General features: G+C 44.4%; 1 protein-coding gene across 1 annotated transcript in view; it reads right to left on the reverse strand.

The window, feature by feature from the left end:
- Positions 1-247: 247 nt before the first annotated feature.
- The window catches only part of FSTL3 (follistatin like 3), a 34,131-nt gene continuing 14,725 nt past the window's right edge, over positions 248-19,653 (reverse strand). Inside the window, exons 2-5 of the mRNA XM_033956919.1 lie at positions 13,284-13,469; positions 6,356-6,571; positions 3,862-4,089; positions 248-1,743 (exon numbers count right to left, since the gene is read on the reverse strand). Of these exons, the coding sequence (XP_033812810.1) occupies positions 1,691-1,743; positions 3,862-4,089; positions 6,356-6,571; positions 13,284-13,469 (683 nt within the window). The 3' untranslated portion in view covers positions 248-1,690. The remainder of the gene's footprint in view (positions 1,744-3,861; positions 4,090-6,355; positions 6,572-13,283; positions 13,470-19,653) is intronic.

Below are 19,653 nucleotides of genomic sequence, written 5' to 3' on the forward strand. Positions count from 1 at the left end.
ACTCGCAGCTTTTGCTATCCTTACGCTCTGCTCTCGGTAATTCCGACGTCTTTCAGCGTATTGCCACATCGTGTATCTTCAGCACAAGTACATCACCCACTGTGACAAAAAATGAATCTTTATCATACCTTATGCACATGAAATTCTTGTGACTTTGAGGATAAAAATCAGAAAGGGTAACATTGGTAGGCCTTCATTTTATTCAGTGCCATGTTCTTGCACACAAGAGTTATTTTTGACAGCAAGCTTACCTTCCACGAACATATTAGTAGTATTGTTAGATCTACATTCTTTAGATTACGGCAAATTCGTTCTGTTTCTAAATTCCTATACCCTAAATCTCTAAATATACTGATTCACTCGCTGGTGATTTCAAAAATTGATTATTGTAATGCTCTGTTCAAAGGAATTGCTTCAAAAGAAATCCGTCATCTGCAGATTATATAAAATGCCTCAATTAAACTCATAAAGAACGCAAAAAAATTTGATCATGGGACTCCATTACTTAAGGAAGCGCATTGGCTTCCAGTTGTTCACCAAATAACTTACAAACTAAGTTTATTAACTTTTAAATCTCTTCTATATAAATCACCTTCTTTCATTTATAGAGTTTTGATTCCTTATACTCCATCTAGATCTACCGACCAACATCTCTTGGCAGTTCCTTCCCTTAAATCTATAAATACACGACGACACTCTATTTTCTCTGTCACAGCCCCCCAAATGTGGAATTTACTCCCAATTTATATACGAGAAGAATTAAGTTTGGATAGATTTAAGAGCAAGCTAAAATGCTTTCTTTTTAAAGATGCATTTGACAGCTAATAAAACTAGAATGTTGGATTAGTTTAGGGCTCTCTACTGAGCCCTGTGCTTTAAATTCTCTGTTACTTATTATTTTTCCCCCTCCCTATTGTTTTTCTTCCCTTATATGTTTCCTTTACTATCTTTTAAACTTGTATTTCTTTCCCCATTCCCTTCCTCTTGAGTCATGTTTTGTCTTGTGAGTTATATTCATATTGTCTGTTTCCCTTGAACTACTGTAATTTAATATTTTAATATGTTGTACATCGCTTAGAATGTGGAATAAGCGATTAATCAAATACTTAATAAACTTGGAAACTTAGTAGTCTGCCAGACCCCTTCTCTTGTGGCCCACCGTCATGCCTCAGTACCCCTGCTTCTGGCACTGCATGTGATATGTCTCTCTACATGCAACAGTTCTCAGGGTTCGCAGCGTCAATCTACACAGGACATACCACACACAAGAGGCCTCATGATTAGCCGTTTGAAAAGATGAAAGTCAGAAGACTAACCGTAAAAATGGTAAATTGAAGAGGTAATGTAAAATGGACTTCTGGTGAGAATCTTAATGTTTCCAGCTCTGATAAGATCGGTGTGGCTCGCTTTTACAGGTTATCCAATAGGCAGCTATTTAATTAACTGAAAAAAAACCCAAGCTTAGGCTTTAGGTTACTTTCTGCATCATTTTCAGAGATGACCTAATAGAAAAGCATCAGCCAAGACCTTCAATGGATTTTACAGTGGAGAGCATACAAGGTGGTGTTCTACTTTCATAACATATATAAATAATGATCTTCATATTTAATAAATACCACATATGCTATATGTACAATATACACATAATGCCCTTTCTCTTCCTTATCACCTCCTTCTCTGCACAATGTCCTCATACATAATTCTCTTCTGCATTGTCGATGTCCTGAGAGAAGGTGGGGAAAGCTGGAGGGAGAGAGAGAGAGAGACATACACAATGAGACAAAAACCAAAAGAACTGAGAAGAAGAGAAATCACCCACCAAGTATTTGGCTTCAGTTGGTCTAGACTAGAGCAACTTCTAGCAGCCTGGAGACTAAGATGCTCTGGGGTCAGAGACCAGATAGGCAGGGGGCACAGGCTCACTCCTAAATGAAAAGCTTGCATAGACACTGCCTTCGGTAACCCTTTCTGGAAAACTCCTTAAACTATCTGAACCAAGTCCCCTGCCCCATTAATTCTTCCACTTTATGATTAACTTAACCTTAAATTAGAGATTATTCCAGCTCAGTAAGGATTCCATTCGCCCAGATCCAATTTGGTTTCTAAATGGTGAATATATGTATTAAAAAAATTGAACAACCTACCCCATAGAAGCAGCCCAGAGGAGGAGCCTCCATAAATAGATAGATAGAGTGATTGGTTAGAACATAAGAACATAAGAATAGCCCTACTGGGTCAGACCAATGGTCCATCAAACCCAGTAGCCTGTTCTCATGGTGACCTGGTCTCTAGTACCTGGCCAAAACCCAAGGAGTAGCAACATTCCATGCTACCAATCCAGAGCAAGCAGTGGCTTCTCCCATGTCTTTCTCAATAACAGACTATAGACTTTTCCTCCAGGAACTTGTCCAAACCTTTCTTAAAACCAGCTACGCTATCCGCTCTTACCACAACCTCTGGCGACGTGTTCCAGAGCTTAACTATTCTCTGAGTGAAAAAATATCTCCCTCTATTGGTTTTAAAAGTATTTCCCTGTAACTTCATCGAGTGCCCCTAATCTCTGTAATTTCTGACACCCAAAGTTAAGTGCGGAATTTGGCAACCAACAATATTCCATAAAGAATGCTCATCCTGGAGCTTCCTCTACAGTAGTGTATGGGAAACTGTGTGCTACCCGAGATTCAAGGTGTGCCACGAGAGGCAAGGGAGGAGGAGCACCGGCACCGGCGTGCCTCTTGCGGCGAGAGGCACATCCTGGAGCCAGTCAGCTGGCACCAGTGCCTCTCTTCTCCATGCCTCTTTCCTTCCAGCATCCCACAATGGTGGGTCAGGGCCCCATCTGGAGGGTTTCTGCCTATGCGCGGACATCGATATGATGTCCTCACCTCAATGTCCGTGCACTTCTGGACACCCTCAAGCCACGGCCACCACGTTTAGTGTGCCGCAGCTTTGCAAAGTTTGTGAGACACCGCTCTACAGAATAGCACTCTGAGCAATTTACTGAATCCAGCCCTCTCTGTCTGCTCCAAAGAACTGTTTAAGACAGTGTCCCGCAAACATTTTTGCTCGGTGGCACAATAATCTCCGGGCCTTGGCTGGAGGGCAGCTGTAAATGTGCAGAAATTGACGTGATGACGCCACACGTGTGCGTGACATCATCACATCGACGTCTGCACAAGCACAAAGACACTCCAGACGGGGCCCTGAGCCACCAGGGGGGGTGGGAGGGGGTACTTGAGCAGGAGAGGCATGGAGAAGAGGAGATGCACTGGCGAGGAGAAGAGGCGCGGGTGCTGGCTGACTACCTAAAGGACATGCCTCTTGCCATGAGAGGCACATCCTGCAGGCAGTCGGCCAGCGCCGGCACCTCTCCTCATCGCCGGCATCTCACGGCACACCCAGAATTTTGCCGCGGCACACAGTTTGCGATACACTGGCTTAAGATCATATACTTCATAACGGAGGTGGGATATGAACCTGAGACTTCAGAGGTTTGAGGTCCAGCTGGGCTTTCAATATCCCAGCTAGCCCTGATCATTCCTTGATTTGCTATCTGGCTGGTCTCCCAGATGTTGAACAGTATCAACCTTGTATTTTTCATCATCCCAGGAATTGGAGTTGAAATGTAACATAGTAACATAGTAGATGACGGCAGATAAAGACCCGAATGGTCCATCCAGTCTGCCCAACCTGATTCCATTTAAATTTTTTTCTTCTTAGCTATTTCTGGGCAAAAATCCAAAGCTCTACCCAGTACTGTGCTTGGATTCCAACTGCCGAAATCTCCGTTAAAACCTACTCCAGCCCATCTAAACACTCCCAGCCATTGAAGCCCTCTCCAGCCCCCCCAAACGGCCATACCTGTACAGCTTCCATAGTGGCGCACGCCAATTGATCGTCCCAGGAAACAGGTTGCCCGCCGGAGATGGCAGGCGGAGGGATAAGTAACATTGTTATTCCCGCAGAGAGCATGATCCAGGCTCGGGGCATCAGGGCATGGAGCTGTTCTGCAGATCACACAATAGGCACTGCCAGTCTGGTCAACAACACAAGTGTGCGTCCCCGGGCACACCACACTGGAGCAGGACTCTGCAGAAAAATTGCAGCTGCTTAGTTATGCACTATGAAACTTGGCTAACGGAGACATTGGCTACTGAAGGCATCTTTTTGCAAAGGATATACCTACTAGCTGCCTTCTGTATGAATTTTTACCTATGAAAATCAGCTAATAATATGGAGAAACCTCATGTTTGTGATATTGTCCTTCTGCTGTAATTATCTACTTACAGAGATAGCAAGGTGCAGGAAATGATACTAGACCTGAAGAATTTCCATATACAGTATAACATTTGCTATATACAGTATGTGACCCTGGTAAGTGCTTGCATTGACATCTATTACAGGGACGTGCCAATTCTATGTAGCTGGGGCATGGGCATGGAGGACTGCGGGTAGCCTTTGCCTTTAAGCTCACACGGATTTTTTTTTTTTTAATGTTACTCTGAAGATACCAGCATTTGTTTCTAAGTACATCACGTTCCCTTTTTTGGCAGCCAAATGTTCGTACAGATTTTTTTAAAGAATACAAAATAGATTTTTTAAAAAAAATTTTTTTCCAAGAAAACAAACTCAAGACTGAAACTACTGAAAGCTTTGCTTCCCCTCCCTGTGTTTTCATTTTCAGACCATACTGCACACATTTACGGCACGCAAGAGCAGCTGCTCCTTCTTCCGGGAAGCAGACATACAGTCGGTGAGTGAAAGGGGACAAGGCTTGGCACAGAAGGCCACTTGCTTCCAGATTAACCATTTTTGTGTCATGAAAATCTGGTTCCTCTCTCATTCTGACATCAGAATTTTGAATGTGATTGTAAACCGGGTTGATCGTGTCACAGAAAGGCAGAATATAAGATTAAGACTCCCACAGTTTACATTCATACTCTGTATCTACTCTGGATGGGACAACTAAGAGCCCTTCTAACTAAAAGGTATATTTGTTTTCAGTGAACCTCAAGCATTGCACAATGGTGAAACTGTGATGAGTGTCATGTTGGAATTTACAGGTTTAAGGATACACAGTCTTAATCTAATTCTTGGCCAATGTGGTTCTTTTAAACTTATTGATCTAGACACCTTGGCCCGGATTCTGTATAGGACGCCCGGTCTCAGAAGCTGACAGGGGTCTTATACATAATGGCGCCTAAGCCCGCCTAAAGTGAACCCGATTCTCTAACCAACGTCCATGTTTCAGACATCAGTTAGAGAATCGGGTTGTAAGTAAACACGGCCGCTAAGCTTATAGTGATAAGTTTAGCGGCCACGACTGCAAGCGCCCATGTCCCCCCCTCAAACAATCACGGCAGGAGGGACGCCCATTCCCTCTTGCTGTCCCCCCCCCTTCCCGTAGATCTGGCAGAAACTCAGAGTAGCAACATTCCAGGGCTGAGATTGTGATGTCATAATGCCTCATTCTACCAATGTCTAAAAGCCAACCTCATCAGTGATGTCACAATGGCTTAATTATCCTATACTTGGCTAACATAAGATACAAGAATGGGCACAGCCACTGCCCCTCAAGCCTTGCATTGAAGAATGCTGGTGTAGAAGGACTGAGGTTGAGATATTATTGGTGGAAGGGGAGGCTGGGGGAGGGACTTAAATATATGTATTTATGATGATAATAGAAAAGATTTTCAAGTGATCTATATGAATCAATTGTTATATTATTGTACACTTGTTGTGAGATGTAAAAATGAATAAAGATTTGGAAACCCCCCCCCAAACAATGTGTGTGTGAGGGGTGTATGCTGCAGTAGCAGGGGTGCTGTAGTTTAAGAGAGAAGCATTGGTAAATCTGTGAGAACGTGTGTGTGTGGGGGAGGAAGGTTCTAATATTGGAATAGGAGGGGTTAGGAAGGGCCCAGTACTGCAATAGGAAGGGGTATAGCAGGGCAGGAGTAGGGTGCATTGGTACAACTGTGTGTGTGTGTGTGTGAGGAGTGTGTGCTGGAATGGGGAGAGGGGTACTGCAGAGCAGGAGTGAGGTGCATTGCTTTTCATAAACTCTTAAAATGTTCCAAAATTGTTTTAGGAAAAATGATGATATTAAAGTATCTTCACGAAGCAGCTGCAGTCTCAGCCTAAAAAAGAAAAGGATTATCTCCCAGGCAAAGCAGATCTAATGAGGTGAACAGCAAGTACATTTTGTTCTGAAGTGTTCACTGGCAATTATAGCAGACAATTCCCATTCATCGTCGAGGCAACCTGAAGTGCATTTCAAAAAGGACCCAGTGACGGGACAGTAGGTGTGCTAGTCTGGCACTTGAGAGAAAAAGAAAGACAGAATTGAGCATACTTTTACATTTTCCCTGGTACATGACCTCCAGGTCAGGGTGACCTCGGCATTTCCTGGTCAGCAGCTCACACTCGTCCCTGTAGGTATATCCATCTGACCCACACACGGGCAGCTTGCTGGCCAAGGCAGAGCAGTCAGGAGCGCAGGTGCACTGAGGCCGGCCCTGCTTCATCTGACAGATTTTTCCCGGGCCACACTCCACTCCTTCACAGTTCTCTGTAGACAAAGAATAAAGAAAGTTAGCTGCTTCTTTAAACCTCCTCTTTTACCCAGTAGCTGGAAAGAGACCAGAGCCAGGAGCAACTTAGCAGCTGGAGTCCTCATAGCAGGCAATCGCCAAACACACTCATCACTCCCATTTAATGTAGACCACACCAGGATTTAAAGTCCAAACTCCAACTTTACTTCTTCCAATAGATGAGAAGAGGCACTCTCTTTGAACAGTGAACAGGAATGTTGCAAAACAAATTCTAACTATAAACAGATTCTCCCCTCAAGTTTCAAGTGTACAGCCCAAATCTGTCACTCTGGTATGAAAACCCTCCATGTTGGTTGGATTCTCTAATCAGATGGTTGGGGGGGGATCACCAAAAGACAAATTTGCCACCTTCTCCCAGCCCTCTTTTGGAGTTAGGGCTACTTTCAACCAACTGTCCCCCATCAGAGATCCAAGCCTGGGGCAGGCTTCAAGTTTTTCAAGTTTTATATACCGCCTATCAAGGTTATCTAAGCGGTTTTTACAATCAGGTACTCAAGCATTTTTCCCTCTCTGTCCCAGTGGGCTCACAATCTATCTAACGTACCTGGGGCTATGGAGGATTAAGTGACTTGCCCAGGGTCACAAGGAGCAGCGCGGGGTTTGAACCCACAACCTCAGGGTGCTGAGGCTGTAGCTTCAACCACTGTGCCACACACTCCTGGCTTCCAAAAACTGCTGGAACTCATAGCTGGGTCTCCAACCGTCCTCTGGAACCAGCAAGTGCATAATATTTTCCATCCTGCTACACTCTTCCCCCCGTGCATGAGACAAATGATTCCCCCATCAAACAGAAATCATTTGTGGGTGTCCTCACCCCAGTACTCCTGCTACACTCTCACATTGTTAGAAACACTCTCCCATTACCATTTCATTAAATGTTAATTACTGAAAATGCCAATATACTGCAACGGGTGGTCAGCCTCATACAATATAACAGGAAACTAGCAGATGGAAACCCACAAAAACCAAATTGCATTTCTACTCAGTCTCTTTTCATTTTCTTTCTGAATTGGAAAGACACCCAAATTCATGTTTACAATTCATGAAAAATGTAAATTGATATCATGCAGAATGGCAGCCTGCTGCTGACCTCCACTATTTGAAATGAACCTGGCAGTGGCGTAGTAAGGGTGAGCGGAGCCCGAGGCGGTGGCGCTCCTCCCTCACCCTCTTCCCCGCCCTCCGTGCCACCCCCTTTCCTATAACTTTTTAACTTCTCTGGCATGAGCAGCATGTCCATGTCGGTGTTGGCTCGCCCTTAGACGTCACTTTCTAGGTGCGGGTCCCAGAAGAGATGTCAGAGAGAGCACCGATGCCGACAGCAACCTCACGCCGGGGACGTAAAAAAAGATACGAGAGAAGGCAGGGGTGTGCGTGCACGGCAAAGAGAGGAGCAGGGAGCGAAGAGGAGGAGGGGTGCCGTGCCCTTAGGAAGATAGTACTCTGGGTGGACCAACCCCCTCATCCCCCCCTTTCTAAGCCACTGGAACCTGGTGCTCCTGTGTTAGAAACACACATCAATGTTACCAGAAGACACACCACTCTTATCCTATACCATATTGAAAATTACAAATCATGAGAAATGTAAAAGAATTTTGAAAATATACCATTAAGTGGCAGCTGGGTGCTAACCACAAAAGAAAAATCCAACTGGGGCTGCAGACCCCACAGGGAAAAAAATCTGCACTGATCAGGGGTGGACAACTCCGGTCCTTGAGGGCCGGAATCCAATCAGATTTTCAGGATTTCCCCAAATGAATATGCATTGAAAGCAGTGCATGCAAATAGATTTCATGCGTATTCATTAGGGAAATCCTGAAAACCCGATTGGATTCCGGCCCTTAAGGACCAGAGTTGCCCATGTATGGTATAGATCAGGGATCTCAAAGTCCCTCCTTGAGGGCCGCAATCCAGTCGGGTTTTCAGGATTTCCCCAATGAATATGCATTGAAAGCAGTGCATACACATAGATCTCATGCATATTCATTGGGGAAATCCTAAAAACCCGACTGGATTGCGGCCCTCGAGGAGGGACTTTAAGACCCCTGGTATAGATGGAGAGGTCCCAAGACAGAGCCTTGAGTTGCACCAATTGATAGTGAGGTCCACCATTGCCTACTGAAAGTGTGATGGAAGAGATAGGAAGAAAACCAGGAGAGAACAGAGCCCTAGAATCCCAGTGAGGACAGTGTCGAAAGCAGCAGATACATAGAGAAGGAAGAGAATAGAGTAGAGGCCTTTGGATATGGCCAGGAACAGGTCATTGGAGACTTTAGCAAGGGCAGTTTCTGTGGAACGCAGTGGGTGAAAGCCTGACTGAAGTGGATCAAGAATAGCTTGAGATGAAAGGAAATCCAGCCAATGGCGGTGAGCAGCATGTTCAAGTAGCTTGGATAAGAAGGGGAGGAGGGAAATGGGGCGATAGTTGGAGGGGCATGTGGGGTCTAGTGAGAAGGTTTTTTTTTGAGGAGAGATGTTACTATGGCATGTTTTGAAGACATCGGAAACAGTTTCAGTGGAGAGCAATAGGTTGAGGATGTAGTAGGAGGGAATCAGATCAGAGGAGCAGGTAGTGGGTTTGGAGGAGGAAAGAAGAAGTGCAGTTTCCTCTTCAATGATTTCAGAAAAGGTGACAGGGGTTGAGAGGAGGTTGGCAGAAGGGACAGTTGGAAGGGGGGGTGAAGGGTGAAAGGGTGACCTGGTTGAGAATTCAAGGTGAATCTTCTGAACTTTGTTGTAGAAGAACTCAGCCTTAGTCTTGGAGAAAGTGAAGGAGGGGAGTGGATAGGAGATGAGGGAACATTGAGGAGGGAGTTTAGTGTATCAAAGAGATGGTGAGGGTTAGAGCTGAGAGAGTTAGTTAAATGGGGCATAGTATTCTTTGGCAAGTGAGAGGGTAGACTGGAGGCACGAGTAATATTTAAGTTCTCGTGCATTTGCTTTAAGCTGGTTTGGGGATTGGCCCCTACCTATCTTTTGTCTCATTTCGTGCTATACAACCCTACGAGGATAACCAGAAATCGTAATTTATTTGCCTATCCAAAAATTACTGGTTGTAGATACAGGTCTTTTTTGGATAGGACTTTTTCGTTTCAAGCAAGTAAGCAGCAGTCCTTGTTAGGCAATTACATCAGTGGAGCCAGGCTGTCTTACGGCACATTTTGGAAATAAATTAAGATGTACTGTTTGATAAATTCATTTCCTAAATAGAAGTTATATTAATAACAATAATTCTACTCTGACTACTCTTAGGAAATTGTTGTATTCTTGCTATTTGTATTTCACTGATTGTCCGGCTCTCTTCATTGTAAACCGCCCAGAAATCGTCTGATTGTGACGGTATAGAAGAATAAAGTTATGTTATGTAAAGTGTATGAAGTCAGCATTTAGGCGGGATTTAAGCCAAAGACATTCAGCAGATTGGACACAGAAGTTTAGGTAGCAGATGTTGGAGGTCAGCCAGGGCTGGGGTTTGGCACCCCTTACAGGATGTGAAATGGAAAGAGTGAGGGCATCTAGAGCAAAAGAGAGAAAGTGTTATAGGAGAAGACAGCTTTATTGATAGGCTTGTGTGACATATTAGTTGAGGGAAGGGATGAGACAGTGGTGAAGAGGGTGCCAGAGTCAATAGCCTGAAGATTCCTGAATGTATTAGTAGTGATTGGCCAGGTCCATGGGAGAGGGTGATGAATTGTGAATGTTAACCGATGATGGTCGGAGAGGGGAAGAGTTGAGATGCAGAAACCGGTGTTAGAGCAGTTGGAGGAGAAGGCAAGGTCAAGACAGTGGCCATTCTGGTGCAAAGGGGTGGTGGAGCATAGCTGGAGATTGAATGATGCTGTTAAAGCAAGGAACCTGGAAGTGTAGGAGTCAGAGGGGGTCATCAGCATGGATGCTGAAGTCAGTAACGATGAGGGTTTGAGAAAGAAGGGGAGCCAGGAGTTAAAGTTAATGAGGAAGGAGGAGAGAGACATATTAGGGGGGTGGTAAATGGCTGCTACTCAGAGAGGTAGAGGAGAAAATAGACAAACAGATGAGGTAGACTTCAAAGGAAGAAGAGCGGTGAGATTGAGGTGGAAGAAGGGGTTGATATCTACAAGATGGTGAGAGTTAGAGCCCAACACCATCTCCATGATCAACTGGGCATGGTGTATGTGAGAAAAGGTAGCCTCTCTGACACGGGGGGGGGGGGGGAGGGGGCAACTGAAGCAGAGTCTTCGGGGCAGATCCAGGTCTCAGTTAGTGCCAGCAGGTGGAGAGTTCGAGGTTATGTATGAAGGTAAGCTTGTTGGAGACAGAGAAGGCATTCCACAGGGCACATGAAAAAGGCAAAGGGGGGGGGGGGAGGTTGGTTAGGTTTTCAAGTATTGGCAATGAATATGGATAAGATGCATTTGCATACAATGGGAAAGTATCTTGAAAACCCCCTAGCTTGCAGCACCTGAGGACTGGACATGTCTACACTATAGCAAGACCTATAGCAGAGGTGTCAAACTACAGCCCTAGAGGGCTGCATACCAATGTTCTCCTGGCTTCAACACTGCAGTTTGACACCCATGGCAGATGTAATAATTAAAGCAGAGCTTCCAAATTGTCCAGATTTTAGAGCAGCCCAGTTTTAGGGAACCCCATTCTGGTGTATTACATTATGCAGATCTCAGCACTGATTTCAATGGGAAGAATCTGGGAATACAAGTACCACACTGCGGGACTCGCGAGAACTGATGCCAGCCATTCAGAAAGCGGCGCAGGCCCAATCAGGAGCACAGAATCTTGCTCCCGACATCCGCGCTCCTGAACTGTGTGCTGCTAGCGAAGGAGGGATACACACAGGACCACCAGGTACGATGACGGCGGTGGCGGGCAGGTGGGTGTTTTTAAAGGGGTGGCAGTGGCAGCAGGTGTGCAGGTGGACGTTTTTAAAGGTATGGCGATGGCGGGCAGGTAGATGGGTGGATGATGCATGGGGTGGGGCCTAAGGCCTGCATTGCAGACAGCAGTGCCAGGGAAGGAGCAGTAGGGACTCCTCCTGCTCCCAACAAAAGATAAAAGACAGGAGGAGGGCCGAGGGGGGATGGGAGGGGGCACTCCACTGGTAGGAGGGAGTGGGCAACCCTCCTGCCATTTGTTGGCATCAGGTGGCAGGAGAGAGTAGGCATCCCTCCTGCCATATTTAATAGTTTGATGGTGTCAGCGGGCAGCAGCAGCGGGTGGATGGGGGTGGGTGTCTGGTGGCAGGAGGGTGTGGGCATACATCCTGCCATTCATTTGGGCAGTGGTGGCAATGGCAGGAGGGAGTGGGCATCCCTCCTGCCATTTTGGGGAGCTCGGGGGGGGGAGGGGGCGCTTTGTCAGGGGGGGCTTTTTTTCTTTCTTAATTGGGCAGATATTTTGCGTATGTAATACATGCAAAATATCTGTGCCATTATAAAAAACAAATTTTTTTTAAAGGCAGAAGCCCTGACAGCAGTGACAGGAGGCTGCTTCTCCTGTCTCTCCTGTCAGGGCTCTGCCCTGACTCAATCGATTGAGTCAGGGAGTTTGCATGCAAATGATTTGTATCTCCGTGCAAATCATTTGCATGCAAACAAGATAGTGAATCAATCGCTTTTTCAAAATCGGCCAGAGAATTAGCCAACAGAGCCTTAATCAGCTAATCCTCTTCAGTTTAGTTCACACTTTGATAAAAGGCTTATAGTCATAAGATTGGACTACTGCTGAATTTTCTGTGTTAATCTTTTAAGCCCCCCTCTAATGCTACCACTACTACTTCTGGCAAACCCTGAAAAAATTTCCTAGTGAAATTATGTAGCTGCTCAGTGGAGTAACATTTTCATGCAATGGATCTAACCATCCAACTGTGGGATTAGGCTAGATCTATTTTAAAATTGCTCTCTCAGAAATTTCACACTCATTCTGAAACCTTGCATCAGCTTTCAGTATTCTTCCCCTTATATCATTTAACCTAGTTCAATGATTTGGAACATTTTGATCTGTGTCTCTAAGATTGTCTTTGCAGGGGTGTGTCTGAGAAAGTTTAAGTATTTGTCTAGTTAAGTGTCTGACTCTGAATGTGTTTGTGTGTGTGAGGTATGCATGATTGTCAAATGATATAGTGTCTCAATTACAATGAAAATCAAAGACTCCAAACCACAACCAAATTTAAGACTTTAACATTCAAAGGCAAGACCAGGAAGCATATCCCAGGAGGTAGGGAAGGGGGGGGGGAATAGATCCTAAAGAATAGAGAGCCAGAAGAGCAGCAAAGGAAAGCCACAGTGGGGTCCCTTTGAAGCAGGACATGCAGAGGGATCCAAAGTAGAGAATGATATGGGGACAAATTTTTCCCCCATCCCCATGGGAACTCATTTTCCCGTCTCATCCCTGTGAGTTCTTTTCCTGCCCCATTCCTGCAAGCTCTGTCCTCATCTGCACAAGCCTCAAACACTTTAAAATCTTAAGTGTTCGAGGCTTGTGCGGTTAAGGCAGAGCTTACAGGAATGGGACAAGGACAGGGACAGTGACAAAACGTGCGGGGACATGATGGGGGAAAAAATTGGCCATGTGTCATTCTGTAATCTAAAGTGGGATCAGACTTCTTTGCCCTTCAGATTACCAGGCAGCAATGCAACTGTTGCAGGGTCAGCACCGAGTTTGAGGCTGGTTTACCTTTGCAGGGGTGGCATGTGATGAGTCCCAGGAATCCCAGAAGGCTGATCTTATTCATGGGGTCTGAATTGTTGGACCAGGCTGTGTCCACATTGCCATTGGAACAGCACTCCTCCCAAGAAACGGCCGTCATGAGGATCATGCTACACTTGCCTTCTCTGCCTTGCTGCATCCAGCAGATACCACCTGCAGAGAGAAGTAAAAAGGTAACTCAGGACACCAGGATGGGGACTGCGGGAGGGTTATTAGATTCTGTATCAGAAATTGGACTTTGCACGGGTGATGCTCATGTTAGCGCATTCGACAAGTTTCTTGTTGCCATTGGCTATTGTCTTTTCTTGATTCTGCTTGGACGTTGTATTTTTCTTCTGTGCAATGTTCCTTTTATAAACATATTTAAAAAAAAAGAAACAGGCTGGACCATTGTATTCCAGGTTTAGTGCCATCTGGTAACTCCAGATGCCAAGTTACCCAGTTCCAGAAGGGAGACTTTGTGACTAGTCCTGGTTTTGAACTTACATCTCAAAGTAGCGTGCCTGATCCTGCCCGTTTAAATCAGTGCTCCAAAAGTTCCCATAATGCAACTGGATGAGGCAGAAATTCAGGACAGTCGCAAAAATCTCCAGCCCGGAACTAGGGAACTTAGCATCTCTGCAGGAGGAGACCTATTAAAGTCTAGATCTGAGGTCACTCAGTTTATGTGTGAGAACACAGCACAAGCACTCTGAAGCACTCATCCCCCCTCCTCCCTTCTGTTCTCCAGATCCACTCAAGTGCCATTTTGTTATCATCGCAGAATGCATTCTTACAGGGGAATAAACAGGCCACAGCATAATATGGAACACATTTCACTGTAAGCAAAAACTCTAAAGCAATGCAGTGTTCTCAGCTACAGAGACGTTCCCCACCCTCCTTACTGATTGATTTATTTGTACTATACCACATTTCACAAACTAAGGGTCAATCAGTATGAGAACTATACAGCATAAAAAAATATGTAAATTACAATATCACAATTAAAGTTGTAAACACAAAAAACTAAAACTAAAATCAATAACGAGGGGCTAAACGAATAAAGAATAGTAAAGTGGGAGAGTAAAGCTTGCATATCTATCTATCTACAGGTTGCTCAGTGCCAAGCAGTCAGAGGACATCCAAAGGGATGTGCTCAGAAAACCAGCTCTTAACCCCCTTCTTGAATTTGGGAAAACAGATTCTGCTGGCCACCTTCTTCTCTCGTCATATGATCTGTCAAGTGTGTGATTTTTGCACTGGTTTCCTGCTATGGCTTTCGAGATTGTGAATGGGGTGGGCCTTTCTTAGCTTTGTTCATCATACAGCATGCACATCGACCAACCAAGGGGTTCTTTTACTAATGTCATTTGACCCACAAGAAGCTCCTTTTGTAAGACTTCCCGAGAGCGGGATCTGCCAGGACAATCCCGCATAAGATCCCAACAACAGTCTGCCATCATATGTGCATCCTATCTTCCTTGGTACTAAGGGGGGTGGGGGGGGGCTCTAAAAATAGCACCCAAAGTCACTGGTATAGCTAGGGCGGTGGTGCCCCCTCACCCTCTTCTCTGCCCCTACCTGCTGCGCACATACCCGCCCCTTCCATTCCCTTTCCCTGCACCTGTTTAGCTTCCCTGGTGCGAGCAACATCTCCAACTTTCCGAAGGCGCCTGCTCTCCCTCTGATGTCCCTTCCTAGGTGCGGGACCCAAAAGTAACATCAGAGGGGAGCGCTAAGGCTGGCATGAGCAGCAGGTTGGAGCTGCTGCTTGCACTGAAGAACTAGAGCTATGGGGGGGGGGGGGCAGAAAGCAGGCGAGGTGCTGGTGCCCCTACTAAGACGGTGCCTGGGATGGTCTGACCCCCCCCTGCCCCCGCTACCCAAGTTTCTTTATTCTTTGAAATACCGTTTATCAAACAAGTACCTAAAACGGTGTTCAATAGGAAATGACTAAAAATTAAAATATACCAAATAATAAAAGAGGAATACATGAGGGATGGAGGGATACATGAGGGAAGGAGGGTTGTGGTAAGTTAATAAATACATTGAGATAAAATATAAAGGGAGGAAAAAGGGAGAGGGGAAAAGTAAGAACATAAGAATAGCCTTACTGGGTTAGACCAAAGGGCCATCAAGCCTAATAGCCCATTCTGACAGTGGCCAATCCAGGTCACTAGTACCTGCCCAAATCCCAAGGTGTAGCAATATTCCATGCTACCAATACAGGGCAAGCAGTGGCTTCCCCCATGTCTTTCTCAATAACAGACTATGGACTTTTCCTCCAGGAACTTGGCCAAACCTTTCTTAAACCAGCTACGTGGGGGTAGGACTCGTTTCAAGAGAAGTTAAGTGCCTGGAAGATCTGCACCAATTCTATAAGGGTCATTTAGCGCTAAGCCAACTTTGTAGCATAGCACTTAGCACTGATTCCTGTCCCCAAGTTTGGGCACAAGGACTTACGCCTGCTGAAACCTGGTATATGTTTGCATTCCACCAATGGTGTTTGGGCATGTAAATGACCCTGTTCTATAACAATGTGCCTAAAGTTTGGGAATATCCGGAACCACCCATGACCATGCCCCTCCCATGACCACGCCCTGAGAACATTTAGGCATGAAGTGTTATAGAATAGCTCATGGCAGAACCCTGTGTAAGTCCTAATTAGTGCCAATTAACATGGCTCATTAACTAATTAGTTTACGTACAGATCTGGGATCCATGTCCAAATCTGGGTGACCTGTATACAGTGGCATAGTAAGGGGGGGCAGACCACCTTGGGTGCTGTCTTGGTGGGGGCACCGGCACCTCTCTTCCTCTCCGCCCCCCACCGCCGTACATCTAGCTCTTTGCTGGCGCACATGGTAGGGGGGGGCGGGGAAGGAGCTGGAGTGAAAAGAGTGAGGGGGCACCACACTCGCTACACCACAGCCTGTATAGAATCTGGGGGGGGGGTAAGCCATTAACATGGCGTTAGAGCAGGAGAACAGACTACTGCAGTATCTTTGCATGCTAAGTGCCATAAAATTAGAACCAACTAGAATTGTGCTTAGCGTCAGTGCATGTCGTAACTTTTAGGTTAACCCATTTAAGCCAAGGAAAACCAGGCATAAATACCTGCACCTAAGCCAGGGGTAGGGAACTCCGGTCCTCGAGAGCCGTATTCCAGTCGGGTTTTCAGGATTTCCCCAATGAATATGCATGAGATCTATTTGCATGCACTGCTTTCAATGCATATTCATTGGGGAAATCCTGAAAACCCGACTGGAATACGGCTCTCGAGGACCGGAGTTCCTTACCCCTGACCTAAGCTGTGTATAGACTGGGCGTATTCTCTATCAGTGCGCTTAATTTTTAGGAATGCCCATGATTTGCCCACACTCCCCTGGTCATGCCCCTTTTTCAAATTTGTGCACTAGAACTGACGTGCACCACTTTATAGAATCTGACTACCAAGCCGTGTGCATAACTTCTAATTAGTGCCAACTATGAAGTGTTAATTGCCAATTATCAGAACTAATTGGTCTTGTTAAACAATTAAGTTGTTCACGCAAATCATCCGTGTGCATCAATTTGCACGTACCGTTTATGGCACTATGGGGCGAACTGCATTGATTTAAAAAGAATAATTTGTAGAGGGGGGTGTCATGGGCAAAGTGTAGGCATTCATCCGCTATTTGGATAATGCATTCTGATTGGCACACGCTAACTGAATGACACAGACTTGATGCATTTAGCACCTCCTAACTAGGAGGCAGTAAGTACTCCATATTAATTTTTTTGGCAGATCTTGCACATTAATGGCAACCTACTGGAACAGCCGACTAACTCAATCCTCCTCAACTAGGCACAGGAGAACCCACTCACTATTTACACACCCACCATCCAAAAATGTAAAAAAAAAAAGCTATATGACAACCTAATAGCCACCAAAGCAGCTAAACTGGACAGACAAATCATCATTCTGTTGTTATCGAACACACACTACAAAACCTTCAAGAAAGATACTAAAACCCTATTCTTCAAAAAATACATAAAACTTATTTAACACAACCAGTTCCTACCCAAACGCCACCTACCCACTCTATACCCTTAATATACTCTAATATGCTTCTAATTTCCCTACAAATTCTAATATACTTCTAATTACCCAACTTTTATCACCTTAAGATCTCGACAACTCTTTGGTAATTCTTATCTAACTCTTATGACATCTCTTATGTATGTCACAATTCCTTAAAACTTTGATGTAATCCGCCTTGAACCGCAAGGTATTGGCAGAATAGAAATCACTAATGTAATGTAACATTAGCGCATCATCTGCAAATAAAAAACAAACTAATAACTACTGCATTAAATCAAGTTTCAAGTTTTATTAGGTTTTTATATACCGCCTATCAAGATTATCTAAGCAGTTTTACAATCAGGTACTCAAGCATTTTCCCTAAATCTGGGCACGTGGAAAAGTCTAGTGTGAGAACATATTTAATCCTAGCTTTCAGTGCAGGTTAATAAAAGGATCCCTAAAACTTCCTATAGCTTCAGAATTTAGATTGATGCTGTATATGATGTCAAAACTTAGGGATAGATCGCCAATGGAGTGCAATGCAGAGAGGTCTTATATGAGGTTACAGAAACTACTGATAACTTGGCTGTTTGTTAAATTTTTGAGAATGTTGGGCAATTGTGAGTAGTTAGACAATTATTGGTTGGATTGGGTTTGGTTTATTTGGTTAATACTTAGGGTTTTATTATTTTCTTGTTTTGATTGCTTCTATTTTTATAACGTAATGTTCACTTTAATTTATTGTGCTGGTTGGGTGGTTTAATGAAGCTGGGTTCACTCCTTTGTAATTTTATGTTATCTTATTTTGTTTTTATTACAAACTACCTTGAGTTTTTAGTTAAGCAGCCTCTAAATGGTTGATTAAGTTCAGTTACTTTTTTATTCAAGCTGGAGACAGTCTGAGAACAGAAGCCGATTGGCAAGAAATCTCCAGCCTCATAAAAGCTGCAGTTGGGACCCTTGAATGAGAAGCTTGAGATTATTTTAAGGTGCAAGAGGGGACACAAGGATTCTGTAATTAGCGCCTTAAAAAGATAGATGCCCAACGTTAGGTCCCTATTGCATGTCAATCACATTTAGGCGCCCATTACAGAATGATGCTTAGCAGCGCCTAACTTAAGACTTAGCAGCGCCTAACTTAATATAAGTTAAGGATTTTAAAGGCCTTCATTAAAGGTGCCTAAGTCTTTTAGAGAATCGCGCCTAAGTCTTTCTCCACCCTTAAACATGACTACTTTGGTGTTAGGCACCGTTAAGCACCTATCGTTTGTAGAATTGCGCCCAATTATGAGCTTGTTAAAGCTCATAATTTAAACCAATTTACTAATTAAGGCCATCATCGGCTGGTCAGCGCTTGTATGTTAAAAGTTTGGAAGTTCGTTATGAGAATTACATTGGGCATTCAGTAGAGAGAAGGCTTTTGAAAGCACTCATTAGGTGTCTGACATCTTACTAGTATTTTTGAAAGTTTGAAAAATTTAAGATTCTTTTTGATTTAGGAAGAAGAGGAGGTTTCTTCTATGCCTATGAGGTTTCTTCTCTTGTAATATCAGTTAGCATATAATTCAACAGATTAGAGTTTGGTTTTTCTCCTCTTCTTTGAGTATTTTTCTGGCAACCTTTTCATGGGGTTTTTTTGTAAAAGGGTTTGTGATTTGTTATGGCTTCATAGATAAATCCAGGTTACTGTAGTCAAATCTCTTCAAAACTTAATTCACAAAAGAGGAAGTCTTTCAGCTTCCACTTAAGTGACATCAAGAAAGGAACTTCAAGAACAGTAAGTCCTTGATTTAACAAATGCTCCTTGTTTGAAAGTCCTTGCTTGCGCCTGAATGTCAGGCATAGAGGTTCACACAAGTAGCTGTCAGCAGGCTGTAATCGGGCATAAGTTTATTTCCTTTTAATTGCCTTCAAAGACTTCAGCTAATCCAGAACACTGCGGCCAAGTTGATCTTCGCAAAACGCAAATTCGGTCATGTTTCCCCACTTCTGGCCAAACTTCACTGGCTCCCAGTAATTTCCAGGGTTCATTTCAAATGCACCTGCCTGGCTTTTAAGATCCTTCACGGCATCCACCCTCCCCTAATTCCACTATCTTTAAACTCCTCGAGTCCTGACACCACCAGGCCCACCCAAAAACTTACACTATTCTTCCCCTCGCTACAAGGTATTCTCTATGCGGGAAAACTGGGAAAATCTCTCCTCTTCAGAATCACAGGGCTTTGGAATAATCTTACTGTCTCACTATGGAATCTGGGCTCCTTTCAACTATTCCATAACCACCTGAAAACT

The sequence above is a fragment of the Geotrypetes seraphini genome, chromosome 8, assembly GCF_902459505.1.
Source record: "Geotrypetes seraphini chromosome 8, aGeoSer1.1, whole genome shotgun sequence".
Classification (NCBI taxonomy): domain Eukaryota; kingdom Metazoa; phylum Chordata; class Amphibia; order Gymnophiona; family Dermophiidae; genus Geotrypetes; species Geotrypetes seraphini.